This window comes from Ovis canadensis, chromosome 1, assembly GCF_042477335.2.
Source record: "Ovis canadensis isolate MfBH-ARS-UI-01 breed Bighorn chromosome 1, ARS-UI_OviCan_v2, whole genome shotgun sequence".
Classification (NCBI taxonomy): domain Eukaryota; kingdom Metazoa; phylum Chordata; class Mammalia; order Artiodactyla; family Bovidae; genus Ovis; species Ovis canadensis.
This window is the reverse complement of record NC_091245.1, coordinates 13050954-13067701: the sequence shown is the minus strand read 5'-3', so window position 1 is coordinate 13067701 and position 16748 is coordinate 13050954. Positions and strand designations below refer to the sequence as shown.

The following is a 16748-nucleotide window of genomic DNA, read 5'->3' as shown; positions in this document are numbered from 1 at the left end:
TGTATTCTTTGTGGCAGCAAAGTAACACAACCTGTTTGTCCCAGGATCCTCACTCCAGGTGTGTGTGGTGTGTGTTCTTTTTTTTGCACAGTTGCACACTGACAAGAAACAGATCAGCGTGGGGTTCATTGGCTATCCGAATGTTGGCAAGAGCTCTGTGATAAACACACTGCGCTCCAAGAAGGTTTGCAACGTGGCCCCCATCGCAGGTGAAACAAAGGTACATCTGGCTCGAGGGGTCTTCTCCACTCTGACTTATTTCCCGCGGAGGGCGCTAATTCAGGACACGGGGATGTCTGTCTGCCTCCCTTGGATGAAGATTCCCGTTGGGAGCTTAGTCTCCTTGTCGCAGGTGGCAACGTCCTGGAGCTGTTTCTACCCTTTTGATAAGACTAAGAGTACTTTGTGTGCCACTGCCTGCTTGTGGCATGGTCTGCTGTGTGCCACTTGAGTCTTGTTTTCATGTCACTCCAACCTTTTGCGTTGATAAAACTAGAGAAAATTTGGTGTCTGGCTTAAGAAAGAAAATTCAAGTTTAAGATAGATTATGTTGGTTAGGGGGCCTACCGTGGAACATGGAGTGTGGGGTACAGCATGGTTCTGCTGAAAGGAACTGGGGCCAAGCAGCATTAAGCTTCCAGAAGCACTTGCAGAGAAGTCAGAGAAAGCTTTACTGGACATCATTGCACAATCCTAGATGAAGAGCCTGCCTCTGCATTATTTTTAGACCCTTAGCTGATGGAAACTATAGTTTATGCCTCATGGAAGTGCCTCGTGCATGGCATATAGAGGAGGGGCTTTGGAGCTTCATTACCTAGCAGGCTGCACCCCTATGACCGCCTCCATACCCGACCCCCAGCCCCAGCCCCCTCTCTCGTTAGGTGAGCATCGGGGCTTTGTGAAACCCCTCTCCGGGACTGACCCGGAGCAGTCAGGAACGGAAGTCTCTGCTTTTAGGTCTGGCAGTACATTACCTTGATGCGTCGGATCTTCCTCATCGACTGTCCGGGTGTGGTTTACCCCTCCGAGGACTCGGAGACGGACATTGTGCTGAAAGGAGTCGTGAGTATTTTGGTCCCGGGAGGCTCTTTGCCTTCGAGGGGAGCGTGCTGTGGGGAGCTCTGGAGACCTCTGCTTTTTACTCATTCAGCAGGCACTTTGGGGTCAGCCTGTCTGGCCAGGCTGGAGGAACATGACACTGAACAGGGCGGCCTGTCTGTTCCACTTCAGCCTGTTGGAGGAGGCTGAAGGGCATATCTGGTCAACGTCATCCCACAAAAGCGTTTGTCGTTTACGCACGGGATCCTGAGGGAAGCAGGGCCTGTTTATGTTTAGCAGTAATTCATCTTTGTGGGTTTATGGGTTGAGTCATTTTGGAACTCGGTCATTTCCTCACTTGTTTCTGAAGACAACCGAGAGCTTTAAATGATTCCACTTAACCTTCACCAGTGTTTCTGGCTATGTACGTCCTGGGCGGTTCCTCCCCACCTTCCTTAAACCATTTATTCCCTTCTCTTTGTGTCCTGGGATTGGCAGACTTTTAACCATTTCTGCAAGTCAGTAGCACAAAGCATTCCAAGTTAAAGGTGTTTGCGGAAGCCGTGCCATCCTTTTGTGGTGAGCCAGATTAGAGCGGGGTTGTGGGTTCCCAGCTGCGGTTGGCTTTCCATGGCGCTCCTTCCAGCCGACCATGTCTCATCACCTCCAGGCCCGCTTGCTTTGAGGCGTTGAAATCTATTTTCAGACACGATTACAAAGAACACTTGGAGCTTTACTCCTTCCATAGTCAAGTTTGTAAGCAGGAGCTTTCCTATCAATATTTAGGTTCAAGTTGAAAAAATTAAGACTCCTGAAGACCACGTTGGTGCTGTACTTGAACGAGCAAAACCAGAATATATCAGCAAGACGTACAAGATTGATTCTTGGGATAATGCTGAGGACTTTCTGGAGAAGCTAGCTTTCCGGACAGGGAAGTTATTAAAGGTGAGCCAAGGTTTGTGAGAATTCAGACTGGGACCTGCTTCAGGCCTGTGTGCGCGGTGTGTGGTGTGGACCTTTTTTGGGGGGACGTGTGTGAGCAGTGTGAAGTATGAACCTTGGCAGGGTGGTGACAGACAGCTGGGACAGCGATGTGCCACCAAAGCGGGGGGCGGCTTTGTTGTTTGAATCAGGCATCTTTCTGCAACGTTTCAGGGTGGAGAGCCCGACCTGCGGACTGTGGGGAAGATGGTCCTCAATGACTGGCAGAGGGGCCGGATTCCTTTCTTTGTCAAGCCACCCAATGCAGAACCCCCAGCAGCCCCTGAGGTAAGACAAGGGTGGACCCACCTCTCTGGAAGTGGGGTTACTGACCCGCATGTCTTTGGACTGCAGTCATCTTCCTTTGGGGTGTAACTTTCAGCTGCGGTGTCTCCCATCCCAGGTGCCACTGGCTGTGACCTTGTGGGGGGTGACCTCGAAGTAGAGGTATGGTAGGAGACTGAGTGTAAATGCCAGTCTGCAGGCCTTTGGAGATGGAGAGCTCATTACATGCGAGTGCTCACTTGCAGTTTCAGTGTCCTGTCTTCTGCTGGAAGAACAGAGGCATTTCCAAGGTTTGTTTTGTTTCACAAACCCAACCAGGTGCTGGGCACTGGGAGCACAGGATTGGATAGCATGGCCCTTGCCCTCAGGAAGCTCATGATCAGGCGGAAAAGGAGAGTGGTACAGTGGATGCTCAGGGCAAGTCTTAGGTCTAGGGGCTCTGAGCTACCCTGAGAAGCTTCCCAACCGTTGCATGTCTCTCCCGGCAGTGGACTGCACAAGACTCCAACTTGGGCACTTGGCTTTTCTGTTTCTAGGGTCTTCTTCAGAGCTCAGCCAAGTCTCTTGAAGAGATGGCTTTAAGTTTTGCTTCATGCTAGTCTTTTCGGTCCATATTTCTCTGATATCCTGTCACCTGGCTCCAGTCCCAGAGTTTCCATTGTCAGCTAGAAATTTCCATTTGAATATTTTCTCCAGCTTTTCAAAATCAACATACCTGAAACTGATGTTACTCACCCTTTTCTCCTCTTCCCCTAAAACCACCAGACAACTGGTACTGCAGGACAAGGCCCTGCCCTCCTGTGCACGCACGCACACACCCATGTCCATGTGCCAGTGGAGGAGTACCTGGTGTTTTCGGATCTCAGATAAGCTTCATCTTTCTGTACCTGTTACGCAGGTTCCAGACACCCGCTGGGTAACTGCCAGAGTTAGTGCAAACCCCGCAGGTCAAGACTGCCCCCGCTTCACGTGCCAGGATAGATGGCGTTCTCAGGCTACCCACGCATCTGCCCAGCTGACTACGAATTCAGGGCTTCCCATTGTGATCATTTGCCAAAAGGACTTGCAGAACTCAGGAAAGTGATCTGCTTGTGATTACTGGTTTGTTACAAAAGATACAAGTCAGGAATAGCCAAATGTCGGGTGCATAGGGCACCTGTAGGGCTGAAGGTGGCATGGAGTGTCCACACCCTCTCCAGGCAGGCCACCCTCTCAGCATGTCATGGTGCTCACCAGCCTGGAGGCTTCCTTACACAGGTGCAGTTGACAGGCTCATTAGCCGTCAGTGATTGAACTCAATTTCCAGCCTTCTCAGCAGTTGCCTGGGCTCTCAGTGGCCAGCCCCTAATCTGAAGCTGGGTCCCAGCAGTCATCTCACTAGCATAAACTGATTTGGGGCAGAGGGACTTACTAAGAATAACAAGAGACACCAAAGGTTTTAGGAGCTCTTGTGCCAGCAACTGGGTGTCAGAGGCCAAATGCATGTTTTTATTACACTATTGGAAGACACGTAGTACACAAATAAATATGTGATGTCAGGATGTACTGATTGCCATGAGGGAAACTAAACCAGGTTGAGGGTTTGTGGGAGACAGGAGTGCTTTGTAAGTGAGGTGGTTAGGAACGGCCTCTGGGGAAGTGGCCTTTTAGGGGAGACCTTGGTAACCTGAAGCAGGAGCTCCATGGATGTCACAGGAGAGGTTCCAGATGTCGGGAGCGATACCCCCTAACACCTGAGGCAACGGGAGCCTGATGTGCCATGGTTCTGGAGGGAGGCCATGGAGTAGGCAGCACTGTGGCTGGTGGGGCCGAGGCCTCTGGTCCAAGGAGACTGTCTTTGCCCCCATGTGACCCTGTGGGGAAACGGCGGGGTTTTCTCTTAACTCTTTCTCCATGTCTAGCTGTTAAGTTGAGACAGTTTCTCCCGCTCTGTGACTCGCCCTTCCCTCTCTTTGGTGGTGGCAGAAACTCCCTTGAGAATCTCAAAGCTAAAAAACTACCTTAACAGAAAAATGTATGAAAACATACGTAGGAATTTTTTACACAGTTTCCTGAATTTCATGGATTCCTGATGTATTTAGTGCTTTGTTCAGCCACCTCACCTTTGGAAAATTCCGTGGGTTCTTCCAGCCTCAGCTCTTAGTGTCCAGTGGCACTACGTGAGGCCTCACACTGCCAGCCCACGTTTCCCTCTGCCCCTTCTCCAAAACGTGCCTGGCATCAGGGCTGGTTCTGAATCTTCCGTTTCCTCCCACCCTTCTTGCGCGGCGCTTCCTCGGTGCCTCTCCTCTACCCTCAGCGCTTTCTAAACTAGCTCCTCCTTGGCCCTCAGCATTCTGCTGGGTCTCCATTCTTCCCCCGGGGTGTGTGGTACCTGGGGACGTGCTTTCTCAGTAGCCCCTGTTCCTTCAGTCCTCGGATGGTGTAGGCAACCTCCTGTGTCTATAGTGTCTAGTGGTTTTGGTTTTGATGGCTGAGTACTCTGAGTTGGCGCACCCTTTCGGATCGTAGCTGTATTCCTCTCATCCTTCCATGCTGGGTTCAGGGGTTAATGCACATTGGCTAAATTATACGTTAACAACATTACTGAGATGTGCATGTTTTTGACACTTTCCCTTAGTCCTGTGAAGAGGACTGCTTTGTTTGAGAGCATGATGTGTAAGTTCAGAAATTCAGCGGGGACTTCTGTGCAGTATTATAAATTGGGGGAAATGTTTGTAAAAGGAGAGAGACAAGTATATGTGTAACTGAATCACTCAGCTCTACACCTGAAACTAACACCGTTAATCAACTATACGCCAGTGTAAAAAAATAAAAAAAGAAATTCAGTTTTCATTTTCTGATTCCATTTCTCTCCCCACCCCCACCCTTCTGTCCCGACTAGCTTCCATCCTCCTCATCTTTGGAAGTTGCTGCAGAAACAACCCAGAACAACCCAGGAGAGAAAGTCGCAGAAACAGGCGGTGAGGAGTTGGAATCCATCCTCGAGAAGGAAAAAGAGGAGCCCCAGCATTGTGGCATCGATTCAGAAATGCAGCAGATTCTGGCGCGGGTCCGGCAGAACTTTGGCAAGATCAACGTTGCGCCTCAGTTTTCTGGGGATGACCTGGTTCCTCTGGAGATGTCCGATATTGATGACGAGCTGGAGAGCCTTTCTGCAGAGAGGGAGGAGGAGGAGGAACAGGAGCATCTAGGAGACGATGAGGACGAGTCTTACACAGAGTCCCAGGAGGAACATGCGGGACACACCACTAAGGCCGTTATTCAAGCCCTGGATGAAAAGATCGCCAAGTACCAGAGGTTTTTAAACAAAGCCAAAGCTAAGAAGTTTTCAGCAATCAGGTAGTGTCCTGTTGATCTCACAGATTGCTGTGTGCTTATTCGTTTTGCCAGAAACTTGCCATAAGGAGTTTTTTACAGGGTAGGGGAAGGTGTTGCTATACATTTTTAAAATGTACAGCTGCCTGAACCTTGAGAAGCGTAGTAGTTGGGTTTTCCACAGATATCCAGGGGCTGCAGAGATGGTGTTGCTTCTGCCAGTGGCGTTAACCACGTGAAGAGGAGTAGGTTTCTTTCACCTGGGAGCTTGTCACCGTCCTCACATTTGTGTGGGCTTTGGGCAGTGGAGGGAAATGTCAGACGGTTTCATTAACCGACTCTTCCCTTTCAGGATATCCAAGGGACTGAGTGAAATGGTTTTTGCAAAATCCGAAGGACAAAAAGAAAGAAAAGCTGAAGAAGATGTAGATGATACAGGTACAGTTAAATTACTGAAATCAGGTAGATGCGATATGCATCTTCAAAACTTTGGGAAATTTAAGTTTTATCTCGGGAATTATCTCTTGAACTGTCATCCTGATATTTATCACATCTGGCAGATTACCCTGGTTCCACTTATTATTTACCACACAAATTGTCTTATCTTTTTTAAAAATATATCTATTTATTTATGGCTGCTCTGGGTCTTCATTGCTGCTCTTAGGCTTTCTCTAGTTGTGGCGAGCGGTGGCTCCTCTTCATTGCAATGTGCAGGTTCTCATTTTGGTGGTTTCTCTTATTGCAGAGCTCCAGCTCAGTAGCTGTGGTGCAAGGCTTAATTGCCCTGTGGCCTGTGGGATCCTCCCAGATCAGGGATTGAACCCTTCAACCCAGTCATGTCCAACTCTGTGAACCCATGGACTATACCATCCATGGAATTCTCCAGGACAGAATACTGGAGAGGGTAGCCTTTCCCTTCTCCAGGGGATCTTCCAAACCCAGGGATCGAACTCAGGTCTCCCGCATTGCAGGCAGATTCTTTACCAGCTGAACCACAAGGGAAGCCCAACAGTACTGGAGTGGGTAGCTTATCCCTTCTTCAGTGGATCTTCCTAACCTAGGAATCCAATGGGTCTTGTACATTGCAGGCGGATTCTTTACCAACTGAGCTCTCAGGGGAGTCCTTATTGTGTTTTTATTCTGCACATTTCTTGGGGTTAAATTGGTAATTCAAGAAACTTCCTCTAAAAAGAATACCTTATTAAACTTGGAATCTAAGTGTGGATCCAAAGACAAGTTTTTTCGGGCGGGCAGATGGTTCATATATTTGTTCTTTATGCAGTCATTCTAATAACTTCTGCATCCAGTTTTCAAGATAAACTGGAGCCTGGGAGCACACCCCCACCCCTACCCCCGATCTGGCAGCCTCCTGGCCTTGTCCTGATTTTATCTGTCTCACACCACACTATTCACACTGGCCTTCTGCCTTCCTCCTCCAGCATATCAAGCTCATTCCCACCTTAGGATTCACAGGTACATTTTAAATGAAATTCCCATTTCTTTTCTGTGTGTGTTCGTGTTTCGTTTCCAGCACCTCCCAAAAAGGGAAAGAAGAGGAAGGCACAGAGGGAAGAGGAGCAGCCAGACAAAACTCGCAGGACGCTTACATCTAAGGAGGCACGTGTTTTGGTCCTCAGCATCACCCAGTGTAGAGTAGAGAGGGGAAGTCCATTTCTTACAACTCACACTTTATGAAATTAATGCTCTAGCGTTTAAGTCAAGGAACCCCAGTCCTAAGTGACCTGGTTGAGGTCAGTGAAATAGGATCAAGAGTTGACCTTGACTGCATGAAGGTCAGCTGAGTGTATGTCTTGTTTCAAGAATGCCAGTTGCTATCCTCAAACTTGCGGAGTACTGTTGGAAAGAGTGCTGGGTGTATGTGACCTCAGGGAAATGACACATGACGAGCTGAGCTGTGTAGGCAGACAGATGGCTGCCGTCTGTGAGGCTCAGCTCTGTAACGAGGCTCTCGAGAGCTGCAGGGGTCCCCTTTGGGAGGTGGAGAGCTTGTAATGAGTGTCCAGCCTTAGACCAGAGGACCACTTGGCAGGAGTGCAGAGAAAAGGTTCAGGCATTGGCTGAGGGTTGGGCCACGTCGCAGCCTGTCACTTAGAGTTGTCACAAGCTGCAGTGGAAGCGCAGGCTTGAGTCTGGTAAAGCCTCTCGTCGTGAGTGTCTGCCGCCAGTACTTGCGGGAGCCACGTGGGAACGGAGCACAGAGAAACAGAGGGGCCTCTTTATGACTTTCAGCGTTGGTTTGATTGGTTTTTTCCCTCTTGGTGTGTGTGCCATTTTTTACAGAGGAGGCGAGAAGCACGGCAGCAGCGATCTAGAAAAGTTGGCGTACGCTACTATGAAACACACAACGTGAAAAATAGGAACAGGAACAAAAAGAAGACCACCGACTCAGAAGCGCAGAAACACAGACACAAGAAGGCCAAACATAAGCAGTAGCGTGTTAAAAGCTGTCTATTAAATTATACAAAAATATGCAACTAGAAACTGTTCATTTTCTTCATGCCCAGTTGGCATTTCAAAGGCCATGATGCGTCTGTTCTGAGATTGGACAGTTGAAACCACCTACCAGTACTAGTGAAAGTAAAGAGTGCTCCTCACCCCTAAGGATTTCAGTGATGGAGTCCACTCGAACTCCTGACAAATGAGTCAGTCCTTTGAGTTCCTAAGAGTATAACCCTGGCATGAAAGTGTCTGACCGAAACAGGGCTGAGGTCGAGAAAATACGGACTGTGGTATTTCTTTTGTACTAGCAATGAGCGGTTTAGTTTGGAATAGAACTGTTCTTTGTTTTAATACTATGGATGTGTACAGAGCCTAGGCTTTAAAATCAGCTTGCGATGTTCCTCACTGGGTCTGTTAGGAGAACCCGGTTAGGGCATGACTGCTTTACAGTCAACGAGTTGTGGATCTAGCGCTTCTCTGACCACAGCTCTTTCCCAGGAAGATGACGGAGCACAGACTGCCTGTTTGAGTGCAATCTGGGGGCTGATTCCTTGGGACACCTGGATGAGGGTGAAAGCTGTGACTTCAGATTAGAGATGAAAGTATAGAGGGCTTGTTGGACTCAGTGGAACACAGCTCTTGGCCTGCAGTTCTCTGAAGGAGCCTGGAAGCCCTCGCCAGACAGGCGTCAGGTCTGAGCACCTCTTCATGGAAGCACTGAGCACCTGACGCCTTCCAGCGAGGGAAGATGTTAGTGCCTTCTTAGTTATGCTACTTGGGAAGTTTGAATGATGGAACTTAGGCATTTTGCTAGTCTGCCCTGAATCAGATTTATGTTGCTAATTTAGTCTTCTGGGTCTGAGTGAAACCAGAAGAGTTCTGAGCCTCCAAACTTTTGAGTCTAGCTTATGAGGAAGAGTAAAATGCAGTTGTCCCCTCACCATGGCCTGGTCACTAATAATAATGGGAACTGTGTGTGAGGTGTGGGCTAGTCAGAGGGTTGTAGGGCTGAGGTTTGATTTTCTGCAGAGTAAGGTGAAAAGATCCAATCAGTGGGGGAGGAGCAAGGTCCAGGCAGCTCACTGTGGACACCTCGACCTGTATTTCTTTGCAGCAGACACTTTTTTTTGAAACTCGTGGGTTTGACTCCCTGCCATTGCCTCTTACCCAGCAGTACGCAGTGGCAGGGAGGAAAGGGCCCAGTGACTTGGTGAGCAGGGATAAGATGAAACGGTTATCAACTGAAAACTCCAAAATGAGGTGTTCGAACTTCACTGGAGTAGGAACGATGAAAAGACATCAAATAAGGACAAGACAGTCCAGAGGAACCCAGGGCAAGGTTAAGGGACAAGGTGAGCTATTGACCAGAAATGGGGCAGAGAACCAGCTTCCTATGACTGGAAATAAGTGATAGGGTGGAGAGACGAGAAAGCAGCCGCTCCACCTGAGACGGGTACAGCTAAGGGGGTGAGCTCTAAGCCTCACTGTCGGAGTTGGCAAGTGCCAAGGTTGGCCACGTGCAGAGACTACCTGGGCTACACTGCCTTCTGTTGTCCAGCCTGGAGCCTGGCAGACCTGAGGTGCTGCACACACTTGGGGGCAGTGGTGTGACTTCTGACAGGTAGGTGGTGCTGAGGGGCGGGGGTATGGCTTCTTCACTCAAGAAACTAGCGTTTTATTACAAAGGGCTTATGATGGGGTTGTTAGTGCTTGCTGAGACCCACGTGGAAATTATCACTTCTTTGGCGCAATAATGCCTTCCAGTTGGGCCTGAAAAACAAACAAACTCCATTAGTGTTTGAAACATGCAGCCTTACACAAATAGCCAAGGTGACAAAAGTCTCCTGGAAGAATGATCCAAATGCTGCCACTCCAATTATTTTTTCCCTTCATTCCCAACTCCATGTTTTCTAGATTAGCTGGTTTCTGGCTTGGCATTCAGTCTTGCTGCATTAGGAGAAATCAGAGCTGGCCTGCTTTCCATACAATAGCTGCTCAGTGTATAATATAAGGCATTGAAAAGGAAATTGAATAAAAGTTGTTGAAATAGTGGTTTTTACATGGCTCACATTTCAGGCCTGAATACTTCTGCTAAGTTAAACATTTGGCTCTCTCATTTGGGAGCCTGGGAGCTCTGTGCTGGGACAAGAGGTTTGGGAAACAGCAGATTTTCAGCCACTGAGACAACTTGACACCCAATTAGAGAAAATTGCTACCAGTGAGTAGGGAGCTGTCCATCTTGTATGTAAAGCTTCAGACACTTGGGAGTTACTTACTCTGCTCCTGTGGCAGCCAGTAAAATAATTCACTATCATGGTGTGTGGACAGACCTCTAAGTAGGTCTATCCTGGGGACTGCAAACAATGCTTTATTTGGAGTGCAGCTTTGAGCCAATAAAAATAACTCACTTCTAAAGAGTCCTTTGCCCCGGGGATAACAAGGTTGCTTGTAAATGTTAGAAAGATGCCAAGGTATTCTGCTTTGCTCTTGCCGCCAGTACCATAGGAGGCACTGGGGAACTTGGGCTTATGATGAAAGAATATGGCAGATAAGGGAGGCCGCCTCAGAGACTGCTAAGTAAACAGATTCACATCTGGCTGCGAAAGTTTGTTTTGTTCAACTTGCCAAGGAGAAAATCTGTCATCCTCCACTAGCAATTAACACAAGCCCTTTATCTCAAAGGCTTGGCCTTCTTGGCTTGTAGCACCCACAAGCCTGCCAATCGCAAGAATGTAAGCTTCTGTGAAACTAGGGAGGAGAGGGAGATACATCCAGAGGCTCCTCTGAGCCAGGGCCACGGGAGATGGACACTACACCAATAGCCATATGTCTACAGCAGTGGTTCTCAAACTTCAGCGAGGATCAGAATCACCTGGAGACCTAGTTAGACTGGCTTGCTGGCCCCCAACCCCAAAGTTTCTGATTGGGCAGCTCTGGACCGGGCCCAGCAATTTGTATTTCTAAAAGCTGTGGTGATGAGGATGATGCTGTCTGGAGCCCAACTTCTGAGAACCTCTGGACCAGACAGACAGCCTGGAGTTTCAGAGGCCTGGCCCCCTGCCCAGCCCTTTTCACTAGTCCCCCTCCCTCCCTTCAGCTCAGTCGGATTAAAGTATACTGTCAGCAAAAGGGCTTTGATGAAAAACACCTACAGCTGAGTTCCTCTGATCATGCACCAGGAGAAGTTTCCTGATTTGAACTGGTTCTTCCCTCTCAAAGGGCCTTCCCTTACCCCGCACCCCCACAAACGCAGTGCCTCTTTCTAGGCAACTGCAATAGGAAAGCACACCTCCGAAAGCCCACTGGAGAGACGCAGCCCCCTCTGAGGAGGCTCCAAAATGCCAGCTGCCACAGGACAGAAGTCCGACCTTTGACAGACCAACCTCTCCCAGAAGATGGGCAACTTTTACCTGAAGGGGAACAAAAATCCACTGGAGAGCCAGGCTGAGTCAGAGTTGAGAACAGAACCTGTCTCCAAAACCAGAAGGACAGAGAATCTGTGTTCTGATCCCTCACCTCTCCCCAAGAGTCAGCTTCCTTGACTCCTTGGCAGTATTGAAAGTCAGTGTAAGACAAACTGCTTGGGCTGCTCTGCTTGGCTGGCAGGGCCTGGAGCTGGGGCTGGGGGCACTCCACCTGAGCCGGCGCAACGATTACCTTCAGCTGCTGATTCGTCCGCTTCAGGAACTGGATCTCCTCGTTGTGCTTCTTCTCCTCCACCTGTCTCCTCTCGCTCTCCCGCTTCTCAACGGCCTCGCATTTTGCCTTCTGCTCGTTCACTTGCCTCTCCAGATCTCGCTTTTCCGTTTCTAACTCTGCAATCTGCGGACAGAAACCCAAGTCATCCTGCGACGTCGCCAAGCGGATGGGGCGGTGTGAGTCCCTGGGTGGAGGGGACTTGGGACACAGCTGCCCGACCCAAGGCATTGCCAGAGTCTGTGCTGCCACCCAGTGGGAGGCCAGTGCCTGGCAGGGCTTGTCCAAGGGGAGCCAGTTCCGTCACCTCAGGACTGGCCATGACACTGAGGTGACGGGCGAGCACCCTCGGAGGCCGGAGTTGGATGCTGGCGTGACAGGCTGTGGCCCTAAGGTGGACAGGAGAGTCTCGGAGGCTCCTGGTGAACCCACTCACTTTCCTCTCCATGTCTGACTTCCCCTGCTCGGCCTGCAGTGCCTTCCTCATGCCAAACGCCACGCTGCTCTCGTACAGGGTCTGGTAGGCGGCGATGGTCATGCGGATCTCGTCCCGCACCCGCAGCAGCAGCAGCCCTCGCTCCGCACAGTTGATGGTGACCTCGCGGATCAGCTCATCTGCCAAGGTGCACACAGCGAGGTCGGAGAAAGCAGGAGGGAGGGGAAATGCCAACCGTCTTACTACAAACCGCTTCCTACTGGGAAGGGCAGGAGGGTGTGTCCTCCTCACTTGGAGACAGGCAGGTCTCGGGGGCCCTGTCAGGACTTCTCTTCTGCACTTGGGAGTACAGGCCATCAGCAAGCCTGGCTTGGCCAGGGCAAACGGAGACAAGAGCTTGGTGTGTCTACAGCCTGGGGGCTCTTCTGGTCCACTATTAGGCAGAAACTGGGTGCTATTCAAAGCAATCTGATTTTTTCAATATAAAGATGGTGGCTGTTTTAAAGCAGCTGGGAAATCCTCTGTGCCCCCTTGGCTGGACTGGTTTGGGGCTGGAAACATCTCCTCTGTAAATGGTGACAGAGAGCACAAGCCAGAATTGCCCTCAAGCTGAAGGGACCCTGCCAGCCCCTGGACAGCAGCTGCCACAGGGTCTGGATGCGTTTGCATCTGCGTCCACGTGGGCCAGTGAGACTAGACTGAGGGCCAGTCGTCTGACACCAGCATCCAAGGAGGGAGATCTCAAGTCCCTGGGTTTGGGGACTTCCCTGGTGGTCCAGTGGTTAAGACTCCATGCTCCCAACGCAGAGAGCCTGGGTTTGATCCTTGGTTGGGGAACTAAGATCCCACATGCCACACGGTATGGGCTATAAGAAACAAAACAAAAAGGCCCTGTGTCTGTTGAGTCACAACAAATCACCCTGAAATACTTTTCTGGACCAAGGCCTGATGTTGATAGATGGATATAAATATAGAACATGACATTTTTCTGATTGAAAAATTAATCTATGTTTATTATAGAAACCTTTGAAAAGAACCAAATGGAAGGGGTCCCATGGAGGTGGGAAGTTCTCATCTTACTCTAAGCAGCTGCTGAGGGGTAAGGAAGCAAGTCATCAGGAACACGGTGACTGACAAAGTGGGGACCGGTAGGAGAGATGGGCAGGAGGGGGAAGACGGTGCAGTTAGCAGTTCCTGGGTGGGGTAGGTGCGGGGAGACAGACATTCCAGGATGGGATGGGCTCAGCTCGGGGGGACCCAGGGCCTGGGTCTCTACTGAAGGGAAGGGGAAGGAGGCAGTAGATGGTGGAGTAGCCTCCCTCTCGGACCACTCACCAAAACACTGTGAGTACAGCTCCCGGCGCACTGGGCAGATGCCAGTCTCCCGGGCCTGCCGCTGCTGCAGCTTCAGGTCCAGCTGCTCCTGGAGGTGCACCACGTCCATCCTGGTGCTGGGCGTGCTGGACACCTGCTGGATCCATAGCTGCGTGTCCTCCACCCACTCCCTGTGGGACACACACAGCCAGGCCTAGCCAGCCCCATCCACCATGCAAGGTCCTCAGGACCTGAGCAGAGGTGGCCCTTGGCACTCTCTGCCTGAGAGGAGGGAGGAGCGGCTCTGTCCCCGACCCACCAGAATCCCCCATCTCTCTCTTCCTGGAAGAGGGTGTGGCTCCAAAGCCACACCCACGGTGCCACCTCCATGGGGCCCCTTCCTTGGGGCTGGGCAGTCTTCATTCTCCCACGGTCCTCTGTGAAGTCATCACCCACGTTCCAGAGCTCCTTTTCACTCCTAACATGCTGAGCACAGATTTATGGTGGATGTTGCTTGATCTGAATGGGAGGCCCAGTGACAATACCCACTGACTTGGGGGGTAGGAGACACAGGAGACATAAGCCTTGTGCCAACAAAAAGAGGTGAAGATATGTACTGGCGGGGAGAGTGTCCCTATATGGACGCCCATAGTGAACCTCATGTCAGAGATACAGCCAGGTTCTGGAATCACAAGGGGCAGTCTGAGGGCAGAGCCACCTTGACAGAGAGGATTCCATGCATCGTTGAGAGGGAAGCAAGTGAAAATCACCCTCAAAACTTCTATCACCTTATTACATAAAAATAGTTGAAAAGGATGTTAGTGATCAATGTGGCTGTGGAACAAGGCAGCAGGGTAAGAAGAAGGGAGCTCTCCTTTTATAAAGGAGTCTGCAGAAGGTTTCCTTGAGGAGAGGACATTTGAGCAAGATTTGACTGTGGTGTTGGAGAATATTCTTAAGAGTCCCTTGGACTGCAAGGAGATCCAACCAGTCTATCCTAAACGAGATCAGTCCTGGGTGTTCACTGGAAGGTCTGATGTTGAAGCTGAAACTCCAATACTTTGGCCACCTGACGTGAAGAGCTGACTCATTTGAAAAGACCCTGATGCTGGGAAAGACTGAAGGCAGGAGGAGAAGGGGATGACAGAGGATGAGATGGTTGGATGGCATCACCGACTCAATGGACATGAGTTTGGGTGGGCTCCGGGAGTTGGTGATGGCTCCTGGCGTGCTGCAGCTCATGGGGTCGCAAAGAGTCCGACATGACTGAGTGACTGAACTGAACTGAGTGAAGGAACAAGGGAATCAGGAGGATATCAGGGGAAGAGGATCCCTGGCGGTGAGAAGGTCCTATGGTGGGAAAGTCATTGATATGTTTCAGAAACAGCAAGCAGAGGCCCTCGTGGCATTAGCCCCGTGAACTAGGAAGAGAATAACCAGAGAGAAGATTCCGGATATCTCAGGGGCCAGGTCCTGCCAGGTCTTCTGGGCTGTTGTAAGGACTTGAATTTTAGTCTGAGCGAGATGGGATGCCAGTAGAGTTTGTATAAGAAGAGCTGCACGATCTGACGTGTGATTTGGGGGCCGTGTGGGGAATAGACTGTAGGAGCACAGCGTGGAAGCAGAGTTTTCAGGTAGAAGGCCATCACAGTAGTGACTAGGAATAAGACGGTGGAAGCAGCGTGAAAAGCAGTCAGATTTGGAAAGTAATTTGAAGGTAGAGGCAAAAGGAGAAAGGAATGGCAGAAGAGAAGATGGTTAGATAGCATCACTGACTCAATGGACATGAATCTGAGCAAACTCTGGGAGATAGTGGAGGACAGAGGAGCCTGGCATGCTACAGTCCATGAGGTTACAAAGAATCAGATATGACTTAGTAATGAAAAAAAGAACAATGGAGACAAGAGAGTGTGAGCATTCCCAGACATGTGAAGGGAGAGATCAAAGGGAATGAAAAGTGGCCTGAGCCCCTAGTGGAAAGGAGAAGACTGAGAATGAGCTGGTTAGGAGAAGAAAGACATTATGATTTAATTTGAACACGCTGAGTTTGAGATGTTCCTTGGACATCTTCATGAAGGTAATGGTAAGTAGTAGAATATATACATTTAGAGTTTAGGAGAGAGGACAGGGCTGCAGAAAGACCCATGGGAACCATCAGTATACAGATGATATTTAAAGCCACGAACGAGCCTGGGTGAGAGCACTCACGAAATGATGGCGAATAGAGAGGAGGTCTCCCTGGACCCTCCCAGGATCTAGCCATCTGCAAGTTCTAGAAACTCTGGGATGCTGGGAAGAAATCTCAGTCAGAGAGTCAGGGTGCCTCCTCTCACATTCCCAAGTTCCAGGAAGCAAAAACCTGGGCCTCCTCCTAGCCACTGCTTGTTTACCTTGGGGGCAGGATGGCATTCAAGATTTCTTCTGCTTGCTTTGTAGGATCTGGGACACAGGAAGTTGAAGGGAGCTTGGTCTTGGGTGGCTGTGGGACGGGACCCGAGGGTCCAGGCTGCTGGGGGCTGACTTTCAGTGGCCGAGCCTGAGAAGGAGGGACAAGTTGGGGCAGGAGGCGACTCAGACACTCAGCTCCACACTCCCTGGGCCCCTGGATTGCTCTAGGTTTCCTGCACATCCCTCCCCTATCCCAGCTCACTTTTCCCATCTGTCCTCTCAGCAGAAGTTATGTTTCAGAGCTGAAGGAGGCCATATAGCATCTCTGGTTCCACCCCAACCCAATGCTTGCATCTCCTTGAACAGATGTTTCTGGCCCAGCTGCTCAGGCTTCTACTCTAGTGATGGGGCATCATTATCAGATCTATTCTGGGACCCTGTGACCCTAAAAAGACTTGTCCCATCCCCCTGTGACTTTCTTCCCCATGCTAATCTGCCCTTTGGGATCACCCAGCATTTGGTTTTCTTCTGCCTCTCTCCTCAGGTCCCAGTTCCCATTACTCCCAGTGACTGCAGCCTCTGTCCCTCGGGACTTCCGACCTTCAGCGCAGCCCCTGTCTTGCCCCAACGGAGCTTCGTGCTCCCTCACGCTCTGAGACTCGTCCTTACTTTGGGGCTCCGTTTCTCAGTGTTCCGGCTCACCAACACCGGGGTGTCATACTTAAGCAGAGAGTCCGCTGGGGGAATCATGGTGGCGGCGGGAGAAGCAGCCCAGCAGCCGCCCTCCAGTCAGGGCCTTGTTTGCCGTCGCCATGGAAACCTCTGCTCCGCC

The 16748-nt window shown here is 50.4% G+C and overlaps 2 protein-coding genes across 3 annotated transcripts in view; one reads left to right on the top strand and one right to left on the bottom strand.

The window, feature by feature from the left end:
* The window catches only part of GNL2 (G protein nucleolar 2), a 24437-nt gene extending 16313 nt beyond the window's left edge, over positions 1–8124 (top strand). For both annotated transcript variants that reach the window (XM_069548152.1, XM_069548230.1), the window contains 8 exons: positions 92–220; positions 958–1062; positions 1825–1983; positions 2194–2307; positions 5189–5646; positions 5975–6060; positions 7154–7239; positions 7924–8124. In XM_069548152.1, coding sequence (XP_069404253.1) covers positions 92–220; positions 958–1062; positions 1825–1983; positions 2194–2307; positions 5189–5646; positions 5975–6060; positions 7154–7239; positions 7924–8076 — 1290 coding nt within the window. In that variant the 3' untranslated portion in view covers positions 8077–8124. The remainder of the gene's footprint in view (positions 1–91; positions 221–957; positions 1063–1824; positions 1984–2193; positions 2308–5188; positions 5647–5974; positions 6061–7153; positions 7240–7923) is intronic.
* On the bottom strand, positions 8076–16748 carry DNALI1 (dynein axonemal light intermediate chain 1). The gene is made up of 6 exons (XM_069548354.1): positions 16586–16748; positions 15919–16064; positions 13550–13719; positions 12215–12393; positions 11740–11904; positions 8076–9852 (listed from the first exon to the last, which is right to left on the bottom strand). Exons 1-6 carry the CDS (start codon positions 16664–16666, stop codon positions 9817–9819), a joined length of 777 nt encoding a protein of 258 aa, XP_069404455.1. The 5' UTR covers positions 16667–16748; the 3' UTR covers positions 8076–9816.

Coding starts and splice junctions, on each gene's coding strand:
- DNALI1 (XM_069548354.1), bottom strand. CDS start 16,666: ATGATTCCCCCAGCGGACTCTCTGCTTAAGTATGACACCCCGGTGTTG. Junction 16,065..16,585: donor CTGAGAAACGGAGCCCCAAA/GTAAGGACGAGT, acceptor CCTCCTTCTCAG/GCTCGGCCACTGAAAGTCAG. Junction 13,720..15,918: donor AATGCCATCCTGCCCCCAAG/GTAAACAAGCAG, acceptor TGTGTCCCACAG/GGAGTGGGTGGAGGACACGC.